The 27,480-nt window shown below is 31.0% G+C and overlaps 1 protein-coding gene across 1 annotated transcript; it reads left to right on the forward strand.

Moving 5' to 3' along the window:
• Positions 1 to 1,056: 1,056 nt before the first annotated feature.
• On the forward strand, positions 1,057 to 26,163 carry LOC118205566 (uncharacterized). Its single transcript, XM_035377859.2, has 3 exons — positions 1,057 to 1,245; positions 5,850 to 6,532; positions 23,345 to 26,163. Exons 2-3 carry the CDS (start codon positions 5,900 to 5,902, stop codon positions 24,017 to 24,019), a joined length of 1,308 nt encoding a protein of 435 aa, XP_035233750.1. The 5' UTR covers positions 1,057 to 1,245; positions 5,850 to 5,899; the 3' UTR covers positions 24,020 to 26,163.
• The last annotated feature ends 1,317 nt before the right edge of the window (positions 26,164 to 27,480 follow it).

Here is a 27,480-nt window from a genome sequence, read left to right on the forward strand (position 1 = left end):
GACTTAAATCCCATAGAGAATATTTGGAAAGAATTGGAATCAAGAATTCGCAAACATACCATTTCTTCAAAACAACAAATAAAATCGGTGCTTCCAGAAGAATGGGGTAAAATCACTACAGAAATCACAAAAAAATTAGTCGGATCCATCCCGAGAAGATTAAATCATGTTTTAAAAGTAAAAGGAAATCCAATAAAATATTAAAACCTTTTAAAAAGTAAAATTTTTGGATAAATATTTGATGGAAAAGTAAGTGTCCTATCACTTATGTGAGCCATTTTTTGCTCCGTTCTAAACAATTATATTTTTATTAAATTAATATTTTAATTATTTTAAAAAATGTATGTTATGTAAAATTGTTACTAAATTTAAGTGTGAAACACACCCATAAAATTTTTTTATATGTTTTTTAATTTATTTTACTACAGTTTTCTTTTGTAAAGCACAAGTGTCCCATCACTTTTGGGAGACACTGTAGCTTAGAGAAAAGAAGTTCTACTTATCTGAATGTTCCGTCTTGGTGTTGTTAAAGATTACAAGGAAGATAAGACCTATAGGTTCAGGAAAACTTTCGGTTTTGAGAACGAGACAATGTAGAGGATATTCGAGAAAATTTTTCTTAAGTAGATGAGCATTATCTGAAAAAACTCTTTGAAAATTTAGGAGCTTTTCTAAGATCCTGCCTCTATCGTACGTGATCACTAATCACAGCGCCGCTGCCAGTGCCAAAGCCTAAAAGAAAATCAGATGACTGCCCTAACAACAGTTAAGGAAATTTCGCTTTCGAACAACATCTTCCTCATCATTTTCCACTTACGTCGTTCACTCTTGTACAATACAGTAAAATTAAGTTTGTGTCTATTTCAGCTATTTAATACTTTGTTTATCCTTTATATTTTATGATTTCCATTGATTTTAGGTTACAAAGTACAAAGTTTAAATATGCAATCATCTGCGTTCCAAGAAAGAATTAATCCGCATTTCATTAATTTCTGTGGAAAAATTGTTTCAGTTTGCGAAACGTTGAGTGATGAAAAGGACGAATTGGTTTCAGGAATGAATTCATTATGTGAGCCGAGGTTTCAAATTAGCAACAGCTTGAAGAAGAAAAACAGAGAAATGAAACTGAAACTATATGTGACGTCAGAAAGGGGAACTCCCTGGCGCTGAAGTTTGGTTTCGTCAAACTTGTTGGTACGAGAGAGTCTGTGTAAACAGAAAATTGTATGTGTTAGAAAACCTGCGGTAAGTTTTTATTTATCTAGCAAGTGATAAAACAAAGGGCGTTTTTGAATTGACATGTTTATAGTTTATTAATGTTTATTTTGCTTTCGTAAACAGCTGGGAAAACCATTCGAAAGGAATAGGGAAATTGTGGGTAATGTTAAAGTGTGCTATCTAGTTTTGTTTAGTATAATGCAAGTAAACTGACTTTATCAGTGAATATTTCCCCCCCCCCTGAAATATAGTTAATTTTAAGCGTTTATAAAACTATCATTATTATATAGAAAAAAATTATTTATATGTGTTATAAATATTATCATTTTCGCAACCGTAATTTTTTTTCATGTGATACGAAATGTGGTTTTGAAACACATGTAAAGGTACAGATTTTCATATTTAAAAAAAAATCTGGGTAAAATCCTAGTATACGGTGCAGCCTTGGCGCGATTTTGAAAATTATCGCCAACACCAAAAATGACCCAAAGAACGTCTATGTATATATTATACACTATCACTACATAGTACATACTATATAACATACATTCTTTGAATGACCCGTTTACTACTCATCATAAAGTCGCCAAAAGTAGCCAAATCCCGTATGCACCGGATACTAGGATTAAGCCAAAATCTGTTTCAGCAGGATAATTTCTAACTTGGTTATGTCCTATTTTTGATTTTGCCAAGTATGGAAACTTTTACCTGGATCCATGGTATGCAATTTCTTTCACGAAAACTATTATATTTTAACATCTCTAACTTTGGATGGTTTACATGACAAATTATTAAAAGAGCTTAGTTTTATATTGTACTGTATTAACTTTTTACAAGATCATTGTTCCCAGTTGGAAACATCAACTTGAAAATACATTTAAAAATAAAATTTCATTCATATTGACAAAACATTTTATGAATGAAAGATTGATTTTTCAATATAAAACTCAGATATCATGTAGATAATGGATAGCGAATAGAAATTCAGAAAAATTTTCTTTGTCATTTTTTTTTAAAGAGTACAACTTAAAAATTCATATAAAATTGAAAATTAATCCAGTATGTCTCAAAATTAGCAGACAACAGTCAAAAAGGGTTCACTTTACACATCAATGTGCTTTCACTTAAAAAGTCGAAGGAAATTAACAAAGAACCCAATTCTTCGTACTTTTGTAAAAAGCACCAAACATAATGCACCAAATAAGTGGGCAATTTTGCATTTCACACATTATTAATTAAGAAATACATTTCCTGTAAGTCATTCAACTTTCATGTTCCCATTTAGGAACAATGGCAATTATTCTGTGAAATGGGGAATTCCGCTTACTGAGATCTTCGCTGAAAGGGGGGGGGGAATTTGCGAGAAACCGGTTATACAAATAAGAGGATAAATCTTTTTTTTATAGCAGACAGGTAAATATCCTAATTTTGCTGAAAGAAAATTTCATTTTTATCTGCAGTTTGCTTCTCAGATTTTCTGATGAAAGTTGTTGAGTATTTTTAGTCCATGAATCATCACAACATGAAGATACATTTTAAAACTCTAAAGGCAGCTGTTGAATATCTGATGACATGACATTGATGAAAATGTTCTTAGTCCTGTTGTACCTTCTGATGTTTGTGGACATGATAGCATTATTAAGAGATTGTCAATTAGCAAAAACGGTTCAGAAGGATAAGTACAGCCCAACTTTGAATGAACAACAAAAGAAACGGAAAACATTTTATAATTCGGTTGATCTTTAGATTATGGTAACTTGGCGATTTTTTGGCGACCAACTGTCCTACAGCAACCCTCTATTTTTTTTTTCCCGCCGCCAAAGACATGTTTCTTTTCTTTTTATCTACTGAACACTTCTTCCAACAATCTACTAGCTGAATTACACTTATGCTAGAAATTTTATCTAACAAAACTGCTTAATCATGACAAATATTCACTGCAAAATTGGGAAAAAGTGCACAATACCATACTCCTTACGCGTTTTTCAAAATAACACATACACATAAACCATGTACATGTCGACTTATTTTTACTTAAAAAAACATCCCAGAATTATACAAAAATGGCATTGTGCACACTCTTCACTATATCCATGTACACTGCTTTTTTCTCATAAATTAGAAAAATTTCACGAAAATACATGACAATTTTCTGAATCTTTAAACCCGGTAAAAAGAACATATATGAAATTACCTGATCGCGAAAAAGTATATACCCTTTCCAAATATGAACATTTCCACATATAAAATAAATAAAATATCCAAAAACTTTTACCTCTAAATCATTTATTATATTATAAACGTCACCAACGAATTCATACCGCAAGCATTACAAATACTTAGTGTCAAATATTTAAATTATTTCCATGCACGTTTACTTCAACTAAAACGTATACCAAATTCCTACAAACATAAAATTCACAAAATAACTATCATTTAATTAAAATATCACTAAACCATGTACACGTCGACTTATTTTTACTTAAAAAAAAAATCCCAGAATTGCACAAAAATGGCATTGTGCACACTCTTCACCACATCCATGTACACTGCTTTCTTCTCATAAATTAGAAAAATTTCACGAAAATGCATGACAATTTTCTGAATCTTTAAACCCGTTAAAAAGAACATATATGAAATTACCTAATAACGAAAAAGTATATACCCTTTCCAAATATGAACATTTCCACGTATAAAATAAATAAAATATCCAAAAACTTTTACCTCTAAATTATATATTATATTATAAACGTCACCAATGAATTCATACCACAAACATTACAAATACTTAGTGTCAAATATTTAAATTATTTCCATGCACGTTTACTTCAACTAAAACGTATACCAAATTCCTACAAACATAAAATTCACAAAATAACTATCATTTAATTAAAATATAATTAAATTCAAAAACACTACTTAAAATATAAATAAGCACATACATTAAATTAATAAAAATTAGCTTACAATCCTAATTACTTTAAACTAAATCATTGCTAATAACAATTTTCCCAATAATACCAAATTACTTTACTTCCACCTTACATTTAGAACAATGCATAAAAATAATATCCTCAAATAATTAAAAATACTAACTTACCTAATCTTTTTCAGAATCTTGCTTAAATGGTGGATACACTTTTATTATGTATTCAATAAAATTATTGAACGATTTTTTTCTGCGAATTTTTCCCCCACACTTCCTCTGCTAAATAAAAAGCAAAATTCTCTTTATCACAATGCCTCGGAATGGCGCTTTTTATAGCACTCCACGTGCCCTGTATTGTATTGATATGTGCACCTGTTTCCGGATCTTTAAAATAATATTTGTGGTTCACAGCAAGATGTTTAAAACCTTCATCTTCCAAACATTCATACGATTTTTCACTTTAGACAGCGCCATACAATCCCAAAATTATTCAACCCTACTTCACACAACACACAATGAAGCTTAATACAAAATAATATACAGCCACAGATATTTTTCCAAATTCCCCCCTTTTCCGATTAAAGAACCGTAATTCGTCCATTAATATCACATGACATATCTCATGATCTCTCATTTCCCTCACACAAAATAATGCATAATCGAAACTGAGTACTGCTCACATTATTACCAAAGTCCCAGGTAGTAACCTTTATCGCCTCCAAAATGTCGCCAAACTATCAGTTACCATATTCTAAAAATCAGCCTATAATTCTAAAGTAAAAAGGTGAAATCTTCTTTGCAGTTAAAACTGTGGATTACAACTTGCACATGTAACTGTTCCATTGTATTAATTGTATTATTGCAATTGTATTATGTTTCATCTTCAGTTGGAGGTCACAAAATTCAATAGATGTCACCTCTGGACGCCAAAAATATATGAACCTAACGGCTGTAAGGAAGGAGATCGAAAATCTCCTTTCTAACAGCCTCTCTCCTCTATTATCTTGCAAAAAAGCCATGTTTAATAATAGAATATTAGCAGAAATGTTTGTAATATGGGTCTATAAATATGTTTGTGTGCTTATGTATATATTTCTTATTAAATATGGACATTTTCTTGTTAGCAACATCACCTCAAGAAGGCTTTGGTGTCAAACTGAAAAACATTGCTAAATGTGGTTGTCAATCGCAAAGAAAAGCCACCAAATGCAAAACTTTCACTGTTAAAAATTAGTTATCATAAAAACTGTATGGTAGAGTATTTTAGCATTTTTTATTTTTATTTTTTTGGGAAGGGAGCTGCCTGTACTAATAAGAAAATACCATTAAATGTATATATAACATAAGGAAATGTGACATTTCTCACATTTAATACATATAAATGTGTCACAGTATATACTAGTAACCACTTTATTTTAATATGCAAGAAGAGTTATTTTCAACTAGGTAAGAAGTATATTAGTTTATATTTAATGCTATTGTATTCATTCAGGTCAGTAAATTAATCATTTGTTCTATCAGATATTAATTAGATATTTTCTGTATTACTTATGTTAGAATATTTGTTTAGTTTATTATTATGTATATATTACATAAAATTAAATGTGATTTCTTGGAAAAAATGTTGTATGAACTAGAAAATAATTTTCTTATTCATATGAATTTTATATTAGAAAATGTTTATTTTTCATTTCTTTTACAGATTTTGTATTAGTTTAGTTTGTAAATTTGAGAAATTTACAGACATTGAACATGAGTACAAAGTTTTATGTGTCTTTAATTGCAAATGAGAGAGAAACTTTTAATGTAAATGAAGGAGCACTAAAAAAAGCTGCTGTTGATGTTGCCCGATCATACAATCAGAAAGCTTTAAAGAAAGGTTCTACTTATCTTGATTACAATAATGCTGCAAACCGATGTGCTTATATTTATAAATATGCAGATATACACACAGGTCTTGTGACTAAATATTTCCGAAAGTTGATTAAAAAGAAAAAAGTTAAAAAGTTGCTGGAATCTAAAAATAATTTAAAAATCTGTTGTCTGGGAGGAGGTCCTGGCACAGATATTATAGGTATATTTCGAGCCTTAGCAATATTTCCTGCTTTTCATCAAAAAGTATCAGAAGTCACAGTTCTAGATATTTGTGGAGGATGGAGGAATTCATTCAAGCGAATTATATCAAGCATTAAAGAAGGAAAAGTAAAGGAGATACCAGAAAATTTTATTGATGAGAAAACATTTGTTGCTCGCCTGACCTCTGTTGATCTTCTTGGCTCCTTACCACAAGGAGTTGTGGACATAATTTCAAATGCAGATATTATATGCATGGTCAAATTTGTATCGGCAGTTCTTGGAAAGCCAGAATCAATATCAGCATTACAGGTATGTAATAAATATGTTTGGCCATTTTATATTAAAGGATTTCACTTCAGTTTTAATGTTTACAAGCTCGTTTGTGAATGGCAGGTTATTTTTTTTCCTTTTCCAGTATGCAAAAGGTTTGAAAAAAAATGGTTTTTTTTTTTTTTTTTTTTTTTTTTTTTTGGTTATATGTCCTCCACTGGCCGAGTAGCTCAGACCCCTTAATGCTAGTATTTTTACTGGTTTCAATCCTAGGCAGATGGGCTGGCTGTACAGTTGGTTTCTCTCAGTTATAGCAAGAATAAAAGCCAGTTTTCATTAGAAAGTTTTTCATGAAGCCATCCTTTCCCTTAGGCAGATAGTCATTGCGTGCTTTGTCAAATAATGTAAATTGTTACGTATATATATATATATAAGAAAATTTTAAAAAAAAAGTACTGGAAACAATACATTTGAATATAATTCTTAATGTGTGCGGATTTTTATTGAACAAATCTGGTGTTAATCTTTAATACAGACATCCACAGAGAATTTCGTTAGTAATTAGTAGTAGTATTTAATATTTAAGCATGTTTGAGAAAATGAAATGCCTGAAAAACTTTTAGCCACTGATGATGAGCACTAAATAAAAATATGTGCTCTACGTATTTTTTTCCTGTTAAATTTTCTCATTTTACTTTCAGTTACCATATTTTACGGACTATAAGATGCACTATTTTCTTCAAAAAATTTCCTCCCAAATTCAAATACACCTGATACTTGGAAATCAATATAAAAATGTTCAGTGTCTGATACAAAATTCCTGTCAGTCTTAAAAATGGCCATATAGTATTATCAGTAAGATTTATTCAGAGCATTAGTAACTTCTGAAAAATCCTTTTTAGATTATGAAAGTTTAAAGCAGCGATTTCCACTGGAGTTGATATTAACCCTTTGGGGGTTGAGGGAATTTAACAGGAGTCGCTGATGGTCAGGGAGTCGATAGCTGAATATGTAATATTCAGCTGAGAATTGATCAGCATAACCAAGATCCCAATGATTACAAAGAAATTATTAATCAAATTGATAACAGTGTATTGACATAAAGCTGAGTCGCATAGTAAGGAAGAAATTATATAAAATAAATATAAGGGGAAAATACATACAAAATGATTTTATATACTATATTGAAAATCAATAATACTTTTTAAAAATGTATACAGTTAAAAGTCTTTCATCCGGATCTCAAAGCTACAAACTTTCTGCGCATGCATTAACGCATGCACATAATACCTTTATCCGTGCACGTTTAATGTATAACGGATCATATGATCTAAGCTAAAATGATTTAATTATCCATTTCAGTTAATGTTGCAGATTGCGTTGTTCCTTAATCTTCAAATTGGATCCGACTTATTATTTTTTGCAGACTGTTAGAGCAATTTTATAAAAGTAAGTTGGAACTTTCGATTATGTCAAATAGAATTTCCGATGCTAGATCTACAAAGGGAAAGCATGTTTCGATGCCCATCAAACAAAAAGTGAAATTGCTGCAAAAAATGGATAAAGGCTCCTTTGTTTCTCTAACCATTTCAAAATCTGTTTATCAACTTCACACTGCTCTGCATGCGGGGGGGGGGGGGACGTCGCGGCGCGCAATAAACTGGGAGTTGATCTGTCAGCACTATCCTTATCTTCAGGGCAGATGTTTTTATTTTATTTGGCTTATAATTCCTTACTAAATGTAGTATTTCATCTCGATGTACTTCGTCTTTGATATGATTTAAATCAAATTCCTTGTCATTATAAATATCACGAATACAAATTTCTGGTTGCAATTTTCTAATTTCAACTATGCATAATGTACGCTTTACACATGTGCGTTGAAAGAAATGTTTAATAAAGTAAAACAAATAAATATTAAGCTTTTTTTTTTTTTTTAATTTTGATACCCTTTAGATCATAATTGCTCTTTATTTCATAAATTACGGTTTCATATTCTTAATTTTATAATTTCTGCATGCCATTTTAACAGATTTAAACTGAGTGCAGTGTGAAATAATTAAATGCAAGAACATAAGAAAACACTTTAAAAGATATGAAGAATGCAAAATTAAAATGGAAAACAAGAAACAGCATGAATATTTTTGAATGAGATAATTTAAAAATTAAATTAAGCAATTTTACACTAAATATTAAAAATTTGCATCAGTACATCGAGTGCAGCCATTAATTAGAAAAAATGATTGCACAGATACGTAGAAATCTTTATGGTGTAGAAATGTAGATTGTAGATCTATAATGAAGTACAAGAATTTTGATTGCCTAGAGTGTTGATTCATGTTGAAAAGTAAACTTGCCAGCCAAGGAAGATTAAATATTCATCTTTATTTAAATTGTAGGTAAACACTTTGAGGCCATAATGGTATATTAACTGCATCTGTTTCATAACAGTTACATTGTAGATATTGTTGCATTAGGAAGAAAAGCATCAAGTAGTATCTTAGTAAGAACAGAGATAGAAGCAAAGTGCGCAGTTATCCAGTTAAGAAGCTCACCAAGGGAAAGGTTTCACTTCTCAAAATTTTGAGTTTAGGTTCCAAATTAGCTACATCATTAACAAGTCATATGATGCAGATTCATCTAGAAATGACAAAATGCATAAAATGGCATTACTATTTTTAGAATAGGGAGGGAGAATTAAGAGGTTTTGCTTAAATTATAATCTTGATTTACATATTTTTGACTGATCTGTAATGCCCATTGAGATGTGTAGCAAGTGGAATAATAATAAATAATAATCACATATGTACATAAAATCCCCTTACTTTTGCCGCTTTTGGTCTTTCTTTCAAGAGCTAAATTCATTAGAAAATTGTGTGATTTTTAATATCATGAGCTATGAAAATATAAATTTGTACAGATTTCATGGCTTTATCTGAAATATAACATGAGCTATTCCCATCTTAATTGTTTATTAAATAGTTGTTCTACTAATTAGAAAAGCCCACCAGTGGCTGAGCGGTAAAGTCGCTGAACACTGGTAGTTCGGTCCGAGGTTCGAATCCCGTGAACGGGTGGGCTGCATGTTTTCCCCATGTGTAACGTGTATACGAGCCAGTTTCCCTTAAAAGTCCTCCACAAAGGCAGCTCTCCCCTTAGGCAGATAGCCCTAGTGTGCTTTGCCATAATTAAATAAACCAAACCAAATTAATTAGAAAAATAATTCATCATGATCTACATACTGCTCAGTTACGGAAAAGAAAGGGGGGACTAAACTTGCTCAAATATTCTAGTGCCAGCTGAGAGCGAAACAGTATGTTTATTATTTAAATTAGATTTATATAGTTATATCTGATTTTCCAAACAACAACAAAAAAAAAAAAAAAAAAAAAAAAAATACAATATATGTATATATTTTCTAGCAAACTCCTGAATAAAAATTCAGGAAAGAAAGTTTAAACTCCTAAATTAAGTACAGTGTGACATAGAGAGCCTTTTAAAAGAGGCCCTGTAGAACATGTGAAATAATGAATAAGTGAGTAAATACAGTGCAGTGTGATAACAACTACCTAGAAGTGGTGTGGGAAGTGTCCACTAGTGACCTTGAAGCAGCTGGTGTGCAGTCATTTGAGTGAAGTTGAGCTATATAAAATTCACAAAATATGCATCACTGGTCAGGTGACAGTCCTGGACACAGTTCTTTTAGGTTTCACTGCATGGTCAAAAACTTTATATCTGGTATGCCATGTCTTCACACCACATTCATTCTGTTTTTCTATGAGACTGTGAACTGAGCTAGTTAATCAGTAACCATAGTCAGTTGTGTATGTTGAAAACTCACTGAGGATGAGGGAAGGAATGATTAATTTCAGCAGAATTGAGTCATAATGCATACAGCTGGTATAATGATCATCTACATTGAGTCAGTGTTCCCACCTGATCACATCATCAGTTGTGCTACAAGCAAACCTTGGCCACCTCATTCTCCAGATTTATCACCCTGCAGTTTCTTCTAATGGGGAGCTGTAAAGAACAGACAGGTGTACAGCAGCATCCCTCATTCATTTAACTCTTTCGCATCGAGAGAGGGCAAAATCTCAATTCCCCAAACATCAAAAACGCCCATATCTAAGAATTTCTCCTGGAATGCTTTTCCTTCCCCCATGACAAGTTGAATACTACAGCGCTAACAATAGCCTTACTTAAGTAAAGCGAGAACTTCTTTCTTCGACGCTTTGACACTATGTGAAGTTCCCCCATGGAACGGGATTGCAACTTTGGGCATCAAAAGCTAAACACTGGCAGTAAACAAAGGAAAGAGAAGGTGATAAGAACTACTTTTAGTAGCTTCAAAAGAATGATTGACATGTCATTTAACAACACCTGAAAGCAATGAGTAATGCAGTAACGTGATTGGGGAAAGCACTGGGTAGGAAATTATTCAGGCGTTTCGGGCGTCCAGCCGATGTCTGAATGCTCGGGCATTTGGGGCGTTTTCTATGCCAAAGAGTTAAAGAATTCCAGAAAACTTGATCACAACTATCTGGGCAATTCCACAGAATGTCTTCACCTATGCTTTTCAGAATTCAGTGCTTTTAGAATGTGGCCTTGCTTTCACACATGGCTTAAGGTCAAGAGCGGATACTTTCAGGACCTACTCTACATAAATTCTTGTCACAGTGTACTGTATTTACTCAATCATTTATTCTTTTCATATCTGTTCTGTGGAGCCTGTTTTAAAAGTCTCACACTGTATTATCTTTTATTTGCTCAGACTTTCACCTGAATCAAGTATTATTCGTAATATATAAAGTTTAAACTCCTGAATTTGGTATTTTATTAAACTATGAGATTTACTGTAAATCCAGCTTATTTATTTCTATTTGAAAACAATTAAAAATTATGCATTTAGACAAGGGAAACCTGGCTTCTCTTTTTTTTTTTTTTTTTTTTTTCATTGACACCTTTTAAGTGAATGGTTTTCTTCATTGACTCCCTTACGTTTTCCTCTATAATATTTGTAGACAGTATAATCATAATACAAATAATTGCATATAAATATTCTAAGCATAACAATTAGATTAAGAATATGAGCAAAAGTTTTGAAAAAATGTTTTATTAGATTTATATTTTTATATTCAAAATTTTTCAATCAAGTTTTTAGAGACAAAATCAGATTCTGATTGCACAAAAGTGCAATTTTAATTAATGCGATGGCTGCGCCTTTGAAGTATTGATGCAATTTTCTTAATATTTGGCATAAAATTGCTGAATTTTTAAATCACCTTTGTTCAAAAATATGTAAATTATTTCGTGTTTTCCAGTCCAGTTTGCATATTTGTCTAATTTTGTGCTTCTCTTATTTTACTTTTTATATTGTAAAAGAGTAAAATGCATAAAATTAATGCACTTAATTCATAAAAAGTTGACATATTAAAAATATTGGTTTTTAAAATATATTAAATAATTTTAGTGTATTTCCTCCCTTAAATGATTACAGTCAAAAGTCGTTAATCCGGACTCGTCTGGACTTCGGCGATTCCGGATTATCGATTTTTCCGGATTATAGATCATCAGTTTAAATCTCGTAAGATCGCATGCAGAAATACTAAAATTAAAAATATGAAACCGTAATTTATGAAATAAAGAACAATTATGATCTAAAGGGTATCAAAATTTACAAAAAGAAAAAACTTAATATTTATTTGTTTACTTTATTAAACATTTCCTTCAATGTAAGTTGCTTCATTTCATGTGATAATACTTTCTCTTTAATTCTATTAAACAGACATAATTTCTTGTTTAGTTACAAAGTTCCGCTGTTCAAGTTCTATAATTGCTGTGTTGAGAATACCGACTAATTTGTCAATCGAAATGTTTTCGTTTTCAATAACCTCTGGGTCACTTTCTTCACTATCGGAAGCGAATAATAATGACGAGGAACTTGATTTAAATCATATCAAAGACGGAGTACATCGAGATGAAATACTAAACTTAGTACGGAATTATAATCCAGATAAAATAAAAACATCTGCTCTGAAGATAAGGATAATGTTGACAGATCAACTTCCAATCCGCGGCGTGAAATTGATAAACAGATTTCGGATTTCAAAACATACTTTCGCTTTGTAAATACAAATTACATATTAGTAAATATATATTGGAAATTCTATTTGACATAATCTTTCTAATCTATCATAATCTAATAATGACGTTTCTGCCCCCCCCCCTCTGCCGCAGAGCAGCGTGAAATTGATAAACAGATTTCGGATTTCAAAACATACTTTCGCTTTGTAGTAAATATATATCGGAAATTCTATTTGACATAATCGAAAGTTCAAGCTTACTTTTATAAAATTGCTCTAACAGTCTGCAAAAAATAATAAGCCGGATCCAATTCGAAGATTAAGGAACAACGCAATCTGCAACATTAACTGAATTAGATAACTTTAGCTTAGCGTATAACTCCGTTACACATTAAACGCGCATGCGCACAAACATATTCGCAGCCGTAAGGGTCTTACGCGCTCTCGTAAACGCCTGTGCGCATGCGTGAACGCGACGCATGCGCAGAAAGTTTGTAGCTTTGAGGTCCGGATTATAGATCATTCCGGATTATGGGTGTCCGAATTAACGACTTTTGACTGTATATAGTATGATATAAATATATATTCATATATCGTTTTATGATTTTTTCCTTACTGTATAATAAAACTTTATATCAATAAACAACTATTTTGTTAATGAATTATTTGTTGTAATCAATGGGATCTTGATTATACTAATCAACTGCTGGTGCATAATCGGGTATCGATCCCAAGGGGGGTCAATACTAGATTCCATTTGAAATCTGATCTAGACAAATAACTCGCTCCTCATAAAGATCTAATTTGCCAATTACATCTGGTTACAGTCATTAAATCATACTCTGTTTAAAACAAATATCAGTTTAATATTGAAACAGAAACACATGTGTTTGAACTCTTTAAGGTGAGCAAAATTCAGATTAGCAATAGTTTTATAGCAATGACTAAATTTTAAGAGAAATCAACCTAGTCTTCTCTTTTATAAAGAGGAAAAATATTCAGTTGTAAGGCTTCACTTTGAGATGAACAGGATTAGAATTAAATGACACTAGATCAAACTGAAGGAATTTTGTTAAATAAGGAAGATTTCGCAGAAGTGTAATTTACTGCAAGGCGTTTTCCGATATTTTAGCCACACAAAATCAAAACAGCACATCTGGAATTGATTTTTCCTTTTCTGCAAAGATTTACTTATTTTCATGTATGTAAATGATGTATTTCCGGCAAAATGCAAAATTTACCTCTGCATCAGACTCTTGAAATGTTGTATTGCTAATCTGATACTGAATTTTATCTAATACTAGCAGCTTCGTTGCCAGCCTTCGCCTGGCTTTTAAATGTACACTGCTCAAAAAAAAAAAAAAAGGGGGGGGGACAGTGCTATATCTTTCGTTCTACTGGGCCGATTGACAAAATACAAACTGCGTTTTTCACGTCTCGAAAGCGCGACTTAGAATATATATTAGATTTATATATAGCACTATTCTAACATAGGTATGTTAACACAAAATCGGACTTTTTCTGAAATAACATACCAATTTTTTTTTCCATATATCGATTCTAAGACTCAAATTATGCCAGAATACCAAATTTTGTAGAAATCGTGCCAGTAGTTTTTAAATTATTAGCTCTCAAAATTTTAGTACCTCAATGTTAATTGAATTTGGCAAATATTTATTAATATATCTTTTTTTTATTAAACTTTTTAAATTTCTATTTTTAAATAATTTTTAAAAATTTTTCGAAAAAAATTTTGAATTAAAACCTATAAAATTTTTACCACCATCTTAAAGTAGGCGTATTTCTAAGCATACCTGCAAAAAATTAAACTTTTTTATTCAATATTTTCTAAGATATACACGAATTTACACATTTTCGCATTTTGAAATTTGGCATCTTTTTTTAAGCGATAATAACGCCAAATGTGGTTTATGAATTTTTGTTACAGTCAATTGCCACAGCTATTTTTAACCTTAAATTTCAAGTAAAATTTTACTGAGAATTAATTATATGAAATTTTTTCCCTCAATGATGCATAATATATATTTATTAATACTATAAGAAAAGGTATTTTTTTAAAATTATAGATGATATTATTCAAATTTTTAACTATTTTTTTAAATTTCTCTCTTTCTTCCTTTTTTAAAAAAAAAAAAATATTTGTAAGAGTATATTTTTATCTTCAGCGTTTTATCGTCTGCTACATTAACTTCGTTTAAATCGAATTGTCTAAAACTGAGAACTTTCGTTTGATGTTTATTTGAATTTTATGAAAATATTTTATGACATTAACTGCATAATTTATTTCTAAACAAGTTGTTGCGTATGAAGTGGCTGATACTATCATCCATATTTTTAAAACACAGTATATTTTTATAGAAACATAAGATTTAGAATAATCATTTTTATAAAAGTCAGATTATGATATAAACATACAACCCTCTAGAGACCGAATTAATGGAAGTTCAATGGTTATGTAGAAATGATCTGCAGCTACTTAATGGCTGGATAAGTCAGCAGGTTCTGTGGACGACTAAGAATAATTATATAAATGATACCCAAATTCTGGATTGAATTAACAATGAGGATATGATGTTTATTAAATGAATTTAATAAGTTTGTAAACATAAAAAATTAACTCATTCTTTTATCCTAAAATGTATTTTTATGTGTAGCGTATTTTCATTATATCCTTAAAATTCTAATTTAGAATGTAATTGTCAAGAACTGAATTCTAATCATCAGTAATATAATAAGTAATTATTACAGTTATTAATAAATCCTTCTTATAAAGTAATTGCCAATATTTCAAAAAACTTTGTCTGAATGCAAATGTTTCTAATTTTATATTAATCAACACAATAATATTTATTTGCACTTTAATTCTTACCGTCAGCTCTAGTAGAAGTTACAAATGAATCATATTTAATTAAGAAATGAGCATCTAAGTTTAGAAACAGCGTACCGTAACAGCAGTTCAGTTATTGGCGCCGTATCTTTCATGTTACTCCCGATTGGCAAGGTACGTGATATTTAATGAGTATTCGGGTTTAGCTAGTAACTTCACGTAAAAATCGTGCTTAAACTAGGTTAGTTGGCTATTTGAACATAAAAAGAACATGGCAGCTATTTGGTTAAGATGCTTTCATAGAGAACCTAGAAAACTACGAAAACCAACCATGCAGCCTGGGTTAGACTTCACAACAAACAATTAGTATTTAACAATCTTCAAATGCTAGGCAACTTGTGAGGCTCCAATTTAATATTTTATTTGTAAATATTTAAAATATTGTTGTATTCTAAGACACAAAAAGCAGAATTTAAGTTTTGTTAACTCGTTAGTAAACTACCAAGCCATAGTGTAAATGAATATTCAATTTCATTTGCAATAATTGTATTCACTTAATATTCTTGGAATATGAGCTAAGTAATGTTCTCGGAAGATTAAAGAAGTGTTTAAATCCAGTGATATTAGGTTTGTCTTACAAGCTCAGGATCAAAACAATTCTGCAATTGTCCGAGTAGTTGACTTGTAAATGGCTGTGATTTAAGCAGATAACTTTTAATCTTATGTTTTCAGTCAGAAAACGTATTCCAAATGTTTTGTATTGCATGACAATGCATCTTTTCATTATTCAATAACCAATTGGAGAACCGCTTGTATTCCGAAAATAAGTATGTGTACTCAGTTGTCCTGCATGTTCTTCAAATTTGTCTTCTTGTGATTTTTTTTTCTTTCCCAAAAACTAAAGTTGCCTCTGAAAGGAAAGTTTTTTGACATTGAAGAGACAAAAGGAGTATGACATCTACTTTTAGAGGCATGTCAAAAACAAGCCTTCTCTTCCATTACATGTTGTGGATTCGGACAAAACGTTGGATCAGCGTAAATTCTATAATCTATTTTTATTACACTCTGATTACTTTATTAACATACAGTGAATGTATACTAAACCTTTTACTTCAGCTTCAGTAATTTGGAACTTTCGACGACATTGTTGTCGGGACTAGGACTTAGAAGTTAAGTCAAACTGAATATTTTGATAATCCGATAAATTCAAGGTGGAAGTTTCAATATTTTATTTTCAGAGAGAGGGAAAATTATTTCAGTTTTGGTCCATTATCCTAAGTATATTTGCTTCGATTCTTTATTTTTTCCATGAAAGCGAAAATCTTGCGCATGGTATACATATAATGCATAGTTTCAAATTGAAATTTAATAATATACAGGGTGGTTATAATTAAAGTTCCACTTTGAAACGGTCATAAAAGGAAAACTACTGGATCAAATGTTATCAAACCTGGTAACCGTGTAAAGGAGGTCATGGGAATTTATTTTCCTTGAAAAAAAGAAAGTTCAATACCTCACCACCAGGGGGGAAATGGTGCTGTATGCAATACTGTTAAACGAAATATGGGTCGGAATCCAATCTAACCTTTTGTTACACGGGTTTAATATGTTGTATACCCTTAAGAAACTTTGAAGTAAGCAAATTACCATTTAAAGGCGTTAAATTCGATAAAAGTCGAGTGCACCTTCCGTGTAATGGACGAATACCAGGAATTAACGATTAGAAAATGTGAGATCGTAAATCACTCGCACGAGTGCGTACAATCTGGAAATCGTTTTCTTACAGATAGCTAATTTGTAAATTTTGAAGCCTGAATTCGGCCCTAAGACATGAGGATACTGATTCAAAATGCTTTTAATCGATTTGGGCCAAAGAAATCGAAATCCCTCAGGTTATCTACCTAGTTCCATTGCATTCTCCTACTGCATTAGATTGCATAGAAGTCAATCCTCACTGTTTGGTTTGCAATGAACCATTTTTCTCTGAACTGAATAATTTTTCTCTGAATAGCAGTCGACAGCTGGACCACAGTGATTGCAGCTCGCTTAGAGTCAATGTTAAAATGTTTCGTGATTCATGCACTGCAGTAATGTGGCATTTTAGATACTATGATTTTTGTGCAGGGCTTGGCCCCACCTCACGTGTCGCACAGTTACTTAGGCAACATTTCACAAATGTCTTATATGCCAACACTTCCCCTCTTCCCACCAGACCTCAACCTCTGTGACTTTTAGCTATGGGGTTATCTCAAAAGCACTGTTTATGGAGATAATCTAAAGAATTTGGCAGAAATGAAAAATGTCATACACCGACATGTCCGCAACATTCCTCTTGATATGCTAAGAGCTGCTGTAACAGGATTTAACTTGCTTTCGGAAAATACTGGACGCTACATTGAACATGCTTTGTAACACATTTCGAAAGTGATTAAACACATTTTAAACCGATGTTTTCATGTCTTATTTCATTTAACAATATTGCATACATCGCCATTTTTCCCCTGGTGGTGAGTTTTTTAACTCTTTTTTTTTCCCCCATGGAAAATAAATTCCCATATCCTCCTTTACACGATTCCCAAGTGCGATAACATTTGGTCCGGTAGTTTTCCTTTTATGGCCAAAAGTTTGAATGTTTGGTTCAAGGTCCCAGCTTTAAAAATATATATATAAATATAAATCTTTATGTTAATCCTCTTAGAAAGGATATTTTAAAAAGCTGATTTTTCTCTCACATTATAGTTTGTATAAAAAAACAAAGCATGATCTTTAATATAATTTAGATTCTTTCACCTGATATAAGAGTCGGTTCACTCGGTGGTACGGAATAAACACTGCTGGATTGTTTTATTTCTTTGTCATTTAGCAAAAAATCTTTTAATTAAAATAGTTATCCTTTGGACTTTGCTTTAAACTTTATTTATAGTTAAAATGACCAGAAAATGAAAAGCTGTCTTCAGCTGAAACGCAATTCATGTAATTGATATTTTAAAAAAATTTACAAGAATGCAAAATTTATGGAAGTCTAACTATCGAAAAATCTTAATTTTCTTGTGTGAGCACTGAAAATAACTGTAGAAGGAAAGAAGAAAATTAGGGAGAAAAGTAAGCACAAATTTGCAGGGAAATTTGGCTATCAGAGCAAGATGTTTAAAAAAGTTGGGCACTTTTGAAGATACTTTCAGGATATTTCAAAGATTTTAGGTGTTCAAAGAGAAAACACTTGGACATGTACACCAGCAAATACCATCAAGTGAGCTTGTGTTAACAGAAAAGACAAAATCGATATCATTGCAGATTAAAGTGAAGAACGACTGGTTTTGGACTATATGGTTGTATAAATTAAAATTACGTTATAAAACATCATATCGTATCATGAACGGAAAATCCCATGATATCTCAGTCGAACTATTTGAAGATTCAGGAGTTTATCCAGTGATGTATGTGGATGTCACCTAAAGATGTTATTTTTTTCCTCCTGATGAAACAGCGGCCGAGAGGTAAAGTCGCTGAACACTGGTAGTTCGTTCCGAGGTTCAAATCCCGTGAACAGGCTGGCTGCGTGGGCATTTTCATGGGGTTCCCCATGTGTAACATGTATGAGCCAGTTTCCCTTAGAAAGTCCTCCACGAAGGCATTGCTATGCTTAGCCTCTAAAGACTGATAAAGGCTCTGAGGAAATAGATTGAATTGGATTATTAAGTTATGGCTGCCTAAAAAGAAGGATCCCTTTGCAAAAAAATTTCTAAGGGAAAATCAGCTGGCATACACGTTTCACATGAGAAAATCCACGAAAACACCCATGCAACCAGTCTGTTTACCGGAATTCAAAACCCGAGTTAACTAGTGTTCAGCGACTTTACCGCTCGGCCGTTTGTGGGTCTTTATGAAATGGAAGGCGATAGCTTTATGTAAAATGATTGTCAGAAATACCAAGATGCTTCAAAAAGTTGGATACTTTTTAATATACTTGCAGAATGCCTAAAGAAAAAGAGCAAGAATGAAGCAGAATGCCTGAAGAAAAAGAGAATTAATTTTTGTGTAAAATTTAGTATTTGTATTTTTTGTTAATTTAAAACTTTTTAATCTTATGATATTTGATTCTTGCGATTTCAAAAATAAAATATTTGTCTAAAATATGAATAACATTTTAAGAAACCATGTAGGATAAAATTGTGTAAAGCAATGGGCATAATGATAAAACTGTTTTAAGCAGTGTATGCAAGTCATCCTAAGTTAAAATGTTGGTTATGCATCTCTCTTATTTATATATATCTTTTCTGACCGGAACATTGGAAGGTGTGTCAAGTGTGCTTTACTGTATTTCCTCTTTTAATATATGCAGTTTTCAAACACATCATAGTCTGGGTTACAAAGTATTCTTCCGAAAGAAACACAATTCAAATAAATAAAATCAAATTCTGGAAAATTTACGTTAAATTTATATTAATTTAAAATGCTCAGTTTGAATGAATAAATAGAAAATTTTAAAATAATTATCTGAAGAGATAGTGCAACACTAACAATTAAAATAAAAGTCTAAAATTTAAAAATTACCTAAAATAGCAACTATTACTAAAAATCTAGTATAAAGAAAACTATTTGAACAAAAAAAAAAAAAAAAAGATACGCCTTTGATTTAAACTACGCAGTTCGAATGAGTAAATAGAAATTTTTAAAACAGTTATGCAAAAGAAACTATGTAATGTAAACAATTAAAATAAATTCAAAAAAGAAAAAAATTGCTTAAATTAACAACAATTATAATTAAAAATATAAGATAAGGAACATTATTTGAAAGAAGGAACGATTGAGTCTTTTTTTTCCCTCTCGCGCACTATGTAAAAATGGAAATGAAAATAGGTTGCCACATATTAAGAAGTTTGCCAAGGGAACTAATTTTTGTGCAAACCGAACAAAAAGCGCCAACATAAATTGTTGAATTGCTTCGTAAATTTAGCACCAAATTTTACAAAATTTAATATTTGGGCATAATTTGAGTCGTAGAATCAAAATATGGAAAAAAAATTGATATATTATTTCAGAAAAAGTCCGATTTTGTGTCAAAATACCTATGTTAGAAGAGTGCTATATATAAATCTAATATATATCCTAAGTCGCGCTTTCGAGACATGAAGAACGCAATTTGAATCTCGTGAATCGGCCCAGTAGAACGTGAGATATAGAACTGTTTCATTTTTTTTTTTTTTTTTTTTTAGCAGTGGTACCTGAAAAATGGCTGAAGGTAACACCAAACGTAAAATTTAAAAACTGCGTAGAATTTTACTCTGCAGAACAACTTCGTAAAAAAAAAGTTATTATGTATAACAAAATTACAATGAAATAAGCAATATCCCTTAATACAAATATTAATTATCCTAATAAATAAATTAATTAACTTCCCTTTGCAAAATCTTAAGAACTCAAATGGTAAAGGAGGTTAAGAACTTTGTTCCCTAAAAAAATCACTCAAAACTTTTCAATACCTTAAAAACAGTGAAATGAGCAATAAATAACATAAAGGAATAAAAAAAAAATCTGAAATGCAAAGCATAATTAATGATATTTTATCTTATATTTTCAAGAGAAAAAAATTACAATGAAATAAGCTATATCCCTTAATACAAATATTAATTCTCCTAATAATGAAGAAAAAAAAAATATGCAAAACTTTTCAATATCTTACAAAAAGTGAAATAAGCAAAAAATAATATGAAAGCAACTAAAAAAAAAGTATTATATATACAGTCAAAAGTCGTTAATTCGGACACCCATAATCCGGAATGATCTATAATCCGGACCTCAAAGCTAAAAACTTTCTGAGCATGCATGGCATTCACGCATGCGCATAGGCTTTTACGCATGAGCGTAAGACCTTTACGGCTGCGAATATACATGTGCGCATGTGCATAATACGTTTACGCATGCGCGTTTAATGTAAAACGGACGGTATAAGCTAAAACTGTCTAATTATTTATTTCAGTTAATGTTGCAGATTGCGTTGTTCCTTAATCTTCGAATTGGATCCGGCTTATTATTTTTTGCAGACTGTTAGAGCAATTTTATAAAAGTAAGCTTGAATATTGGATTATGTCAAATACATTTTCCGATGCTGGAGCTCCCAAAGGATCTACAAAGCGAAAGTATGTTTCGATGTCCATGAAACAAAAAAAGGAATTGCTGCAGAAAATGGATAAAGGCATATATCCTTTGATTATCTAATCATTCCGAAATATTTTTATCAATTTCACGCTGCTCTGCGGGGGGAGGGAAACGACACAGCACGCAATGAATTGGAAGTTGATCTGTCAGCACTATCCTTATCTTCAGAGCAGATGTTTTTATTTTATTTGGCTTATAATTCTTTACTAAATGTAGTATTTCATCTCGATGTACTCAGTCTTTGATATGATTTAAATCAAGTTCCTCCTCATTATAATTCGCTTCCGATAGTGAAGAAAGCTTATTGAAAACGAAAAAATTTCGATTGACAAATTAGCCGATATTCTCGACACAGCAATTATAGGACTTGAACAGCGGAACTTTGTAAGTAAACAAGAAATTATGTCTGTTTAATACAATTAAAAAGAAAGTATTATCACATGAAACGAAGCAAATTAAACAACTTACATTGAAAGAAATGTTTAATAAAGTAAACAAATAAATATTTAGCTTTTTCTTTTTGTAAATTTGGTACCCTTTAGATCATAATTGCTGTTTATTTCATAAATTACGGTTTCATATTTTTAATTTTATAATTTCTGCATGCCATCTTACCAGATTTAAACTGATGATCTATAATCCGGAAAAATCGATAATCTGGAATCGCCGAAGTCCTGACGAGTCCGGATTAACGACTTTTGACTGTATATATATATATATATATATATATATATAAGACAATGAAGTATGCCAATCTCTTAAAAACAGTGACATAAGAAATACGATGAAAAATTGTTGCCAAACCCTTATTTCTAAAAGAATGAAACTATTCAAAATGATGCGATTTTATCAAAAATCTATCAACAACAATAAGAAAGGAAAATTGTTGCCAAAATCACATTTTTAAAGATGTGAGAAGTGTACTCGGAAGCTTTATTTAAAAATTTTTTTTAAAATACAAAATATTATCATTTTTCCAAAATTCTTTTTGTAAAAGCAGTCGCAAGGATGAAAGTTTAACGTGTCCAAAAATCAAAGAAAAATAAACTGTACATTTTTAAAAATAAACTTTTTTCGAAAAAATCCCGTTGAAAAGGTGTTAAGCTCACTTTGTTAAATAAATTCATATTTAATTGATTTATTAAAACACGAAATTTATTTTAAGTTCGTAAAATAGCTAAGTGCCTACGTTTCATGACGATGTGAAAATGGAGTGTGTAGAGTAAAATCTCGCTTTCCTATATTGCCCATCATGTTTCAAAATGATGCAATTTCGTCACAAAACATAAAATAAAAAAAATTCTCATTCAAATTTCGAAAAAATCACTTCGAGGTGCACTGGCTCTTGTCTAGATGCACCTATGTACCAAATTTCGTAGCCATGGGTCTATTAGCTTACGCGAACAAAAGACACACACACAGAGACAGACTCTTTCTTTGATTATATGTAGAAATTTAAAGGAATGCATTTGAATACAGATTTGGCACTTTTTTCCTGGTGTCCAGGATTTATGATACCAGGTTTAATTCAGTATTTTAATATAATTAATATAGAAAGAGGAAACAATTTCACATCAATAAAACAAATTATCCATTTAAACAGCATGGAGTATGTTTTAAGTATTTATCAACCCTTAAGATACCTTTATTGGAAATGTGTAAGTTCAGATGAAAGATAGTAACTGCTTATCTATTCATTCATACAAAGTGAACTCGAATTTCTATTATAAGTAATTATACTTTATTTCTTAAAATTAGGCTATTGGACAAAAGTTCAAGCTTGGCTCTGTCGTCCTTTTCATTGATAATTTCCAGGGAAATGTATCTAAATCAGTAGAAGATATTTCTTCACAGATTGGTCTTGAAATTGTGCTGGGTCCATTACATGAGACGTACGTCTCCCAGAAAGGAAAAGCTAATAAAGAAGTATACGACTGCTTACCACAATCTGCTGCTAGAGTTTCTGTTGTTGGCTATGTTAAGATTTTAAAACAGCTTAATCCTATATCTGTTAACTCCTTACCAGATAATATTTTGGAAGTTAGTAATGATGATGACTGGAACACAGATAGTGATGAAGATGAAAATTTTCCTCTTTCATTACATCCCATTGAAACCATTAAATGTAATACCGAACCAAAAGATCATCTTTCATTACTTCTTGGCAAAGACAATAAATCTGTTGTTAAACCAAAAAATCTGCCACATTTACCTAGGGCTGAAACCATACAGATAAACTGTGAACATTCTGGTACTGTATATAATAAAAGTGAACCAAAGACTGGCAGAGATGAGACCGTACAGAATGAACTTGAATTATTAGTTACTTCCTTAGGAAAGCTACTAACAGTTCTTGAAAAACTATTAGAAATAAAAAACTTAAAGAGAAATGGAAGCTGTTGCTGCTGCTGTTGCTGTGTAAACTACAGGTAATAAAAGGGAATGAAAATGCTATAAAATTTCCAACAAAAGTGAAATTATAATTTTATTCATTTATGAATAATGTTTACCATGTAATTAATATGATTAATTTATGAATAATGTAATGTATTGTAGACAAGGATTTATTTCAAAATTTCCCATAAAGTTTTAAAATTTTGCTTTTATCTTCAGTGCCATTATCAGTGAATTAGTTTTCCTTTAATATGCCAATAATATGATGGGTGCATCTTTATCAGTTTCTTTATGGTTTGCATTTTTGTTTGTTGACCAGTATTAGGAAATTTTGCAACACATATTTCACACTGAATGCTAACATACTATTCTTAATGATTTGAATCCAGATTACTATATCATGGATATTCAGTAAAATGTTTCATATAGCCAAAATAGATTTGGAATCGTTGTATTTATATAAAATGGTGGGAGTGTTATGCAAACATTTTTTTAACATTGTTATATAAATATAATTAATGATAATTTTTTAAGACTTATCTGTAAAATTGAATTTATGTTAAATTCATTATCTGAAAACTTTTTTAATAATAAAATTTAAACAGAAATATTGTTAAATGTTTTGTACTGTGAAATTTACAATTTGTTGTTTAACTTTTATGTATTATATAATATACTGAACTCCTTATTATTCATACTTATTAATACATGAGTATGCACAAATAATGAAAAAAGGTGATAAATTGTAATTAATTTCCGGGTACTATAAAAAACTTCAGAAGTTTTAAATGAATGGATACAAACTATACTCTTAAAGAACAGTTCAATTAAAACAGTAATAAAATTTATATAGGTGGAGGTATTCTTCGAGGAAAAAAGAGCCTCTTTGAAGAGCCATACAAACATTTTCAGAGAGTATAGCAAATATCTGATGGCATTAAATCTGAAGTCAGCTTATCCATTGTGGTCTAACAACATCGTTACCATTTCATTTCCCTACTATGCGAAATCATCCTTCTGCCTTGCATCTTTATATTATTCTCTTTGCTTCAGGAATGTGTTAAACTGATAAAAATACTGAAATTTCAACATTCTTGAATAGCCGAGCATATTTCTATTTCCTTCACCTACCATATACCACTTAAGCATTTCATTTATTTTTTTAATTTATATTTCTCAAATTAATGAAATGAGTTATTTGTTTTATGTAATGAGTTTTTTTTTTTATTATTTTCCAAAATTCTTTATGTTGGTGGTACTTTTTTCTGCACTTTCAAACTTGTTTTTAATTTTTGGAGAACTGCTGAACAGCCATACTGTAGTTGGAATTTTCAGCAAGCCCGATCACCTATAGTTTAAAATTTGCTGTATAGAGATTTCTCTTTCCCCTTATCTTTCAGATAAAATAAGAATAGCACAAATACGACAGATCATACAAGAAAAAAATGAATGGAAAAAAATTGAGCTAACTTCAGATAGGGTTACCAGAGTTAAAACTATCCTAATTAGCATCTGGCATTTTACTTTACAGTGACTTCATTTGAAAACATTCTACCCATACACTTGGCAACATATTTGAAAGTTAAAGGAATTTGTTTTTCCCATTTCAGTTTATATACAGATTTTGAATTTTGGGTAAATTTTTGAAGAAAAAACATGCTTTCAGCTTATATTTGGAAATATATAATACATTTTCAAAACTTTGGATACCAGACTAAAATTCCACTCAGGCCTGATGGTACACCATTAATTTCTATTTTACTGCATCTAAGACCAGTTTCTTTAGACATAAATTAGCATTTAGCTCTTAACTTCTTTACTAGTTTTAGAGGCAAGATTCGAATCGTTAAAAATCTTCTTTTCTAAAAAGGTTATGAGTTTGGATCTTGGGTATTTCTCAAAACTTTCTGAGATAATACACAGATAATCTACTTAGTATTTACTGGGAGTTTGTTATTTAAGGTTATATTAGAAAATTCAAATATAAAACTTAAGTTAAAACTAATTTTTCTTTTAAAATTTTATAATATTGTAATGTATTTGCATTGTTTTATAATATTATAATGTACATAAATTTGAAGATTAGTACATAATTTTTATGGATTCTTTAGTAAGCTACTCATATAGATTTGTATACAATTATATTTATATATGTATGTATTCAATAAAACTGGTTGTGGGAACTGTGTTTTTGTTTCCTTGAAGATAAACAACTACTATTTGCCATAAAAGTACTTTAAGTATTATTTATATATATAATGTAATAATTCCACAGATGACTTGAGGATTTGTAGATAGCTTTTTACGTTTAGGCAGAAGATGGTAAAGCAAGAGACATGGTTTATTCAGGCAACAGCAAGCCAGAAGCAGAAAGCCCCCCTTTTCCCCAAATGGGAAAGGGTGTGACGCAAAGTAGCATAAACTCCATCTCCATTGTTTCCATCTGAATTTTGATCAGCTACAAGATAGCCACACTGCCTTTTTGCTTGCTGTATCAGTTTTAACCTCTAGAGCAAGGTTTCTTAAACTTTTTGGTGTGGAGACCCTATAAGCATTACATAAATCTGACACACACACGAGTGAAACTGTCAGTTGTACTATGGCAGTTTTAGGTCATTAACTGTAATTTTTAAAGTAAATGAACGTTTCCGTTATAAAAAAAAAATGCACTAAAACGTTTACTCTTTATTTTCAGATACATTATATAAAAATATTTGGTAATTGTAAAATTATTATTAGTTAAATATCAAAATTGCTAAAATTTTTGGCGACCCCCTACTGCAAGTCTGTGACACCAATTGGGGTCATGACCCATAGTTTAAGCAACTTTGCTTTAGAGCATTGGTTCTCAACAGGGGCAGTAAGAGGATGCTGAGGGGGCGAAAGCACGTTTTGGCATTCGAACTTAGTTTTAAAACTTCAAAAAAAAAAAAAAAAAAATGTATTAATTCGATTATGTGGTTTACGCCATCTGTACCAGCAATAAAGCAAACTTGGGCGACAGCTCCTAAGAATGGTGAGGCGAATTTATGTTCTAGGTAGGATGACCTTGATGAACTCAACACAGTTTGTTTTGTTTGCGATCCCAACCAGCACGGCACATGCGTCCGGTAATTCCACGTGCCATTAATCGCAGTACATGCGTTGGGCACCCTTTCGATATGAATATCATATTTGACCTATGTTTCTTGAGTAGCTTTTTTTGTTCGCTTCATTTCTGCATCCTCCCTTAGTTTTGATTTACTTTCATAGTTGGCCAGTCAGCTACGTAATTATGCTTATTAGTTCTTTATTGTGATCTTGAGTAATTTTGAGAAATAGTTATCTTTCCCTCATCATATTTTGCTGCTGCCAATGATGGCATTTAATAAAAAGAAATGCCATTGATAGTTCCATGTACTTGAAGTTTGGATTCATTCCTTCCTTCCTCCTACCTTGTTGAGTGAGGATTCAGTGCTGTGACTGATCTAATTACAAAAAAGAGAAGTCGACTCCAAGTC

The sequence above is a fragment of the Stegodyphus dumicola genome, chromosome 7 (genome assembly GCF_044657685.1).
Source record: "Stegodyphus dumicola isolate Sdum_Otavi_A_Nest chromosome 7, ASM4465768v1".
Lineage (NCBI taxonomy): Eukaryota > Metazoa > Arthropoda > Arachnida > Araneae > Eresidae > Stegodyphus > Stegodyphus dumicola.

Excerpts from the sequence above, each read along its gene's own strand:
- LOC118205566 (XM_035377859.2), top strand. The coding sequence starts at position 5,900 with ATGAGTACAAAGTTTTATGTGTCTTTAATTGCAAATGAGAGAGAAACT. Across the intron at positions 6,533-23,344 it reads AATCAATATCAGCATTACAG|GCTATTGGACAAAAGTTCAA; the intron begins GTATGTAATAAA and ends TCTTAAAATTAG.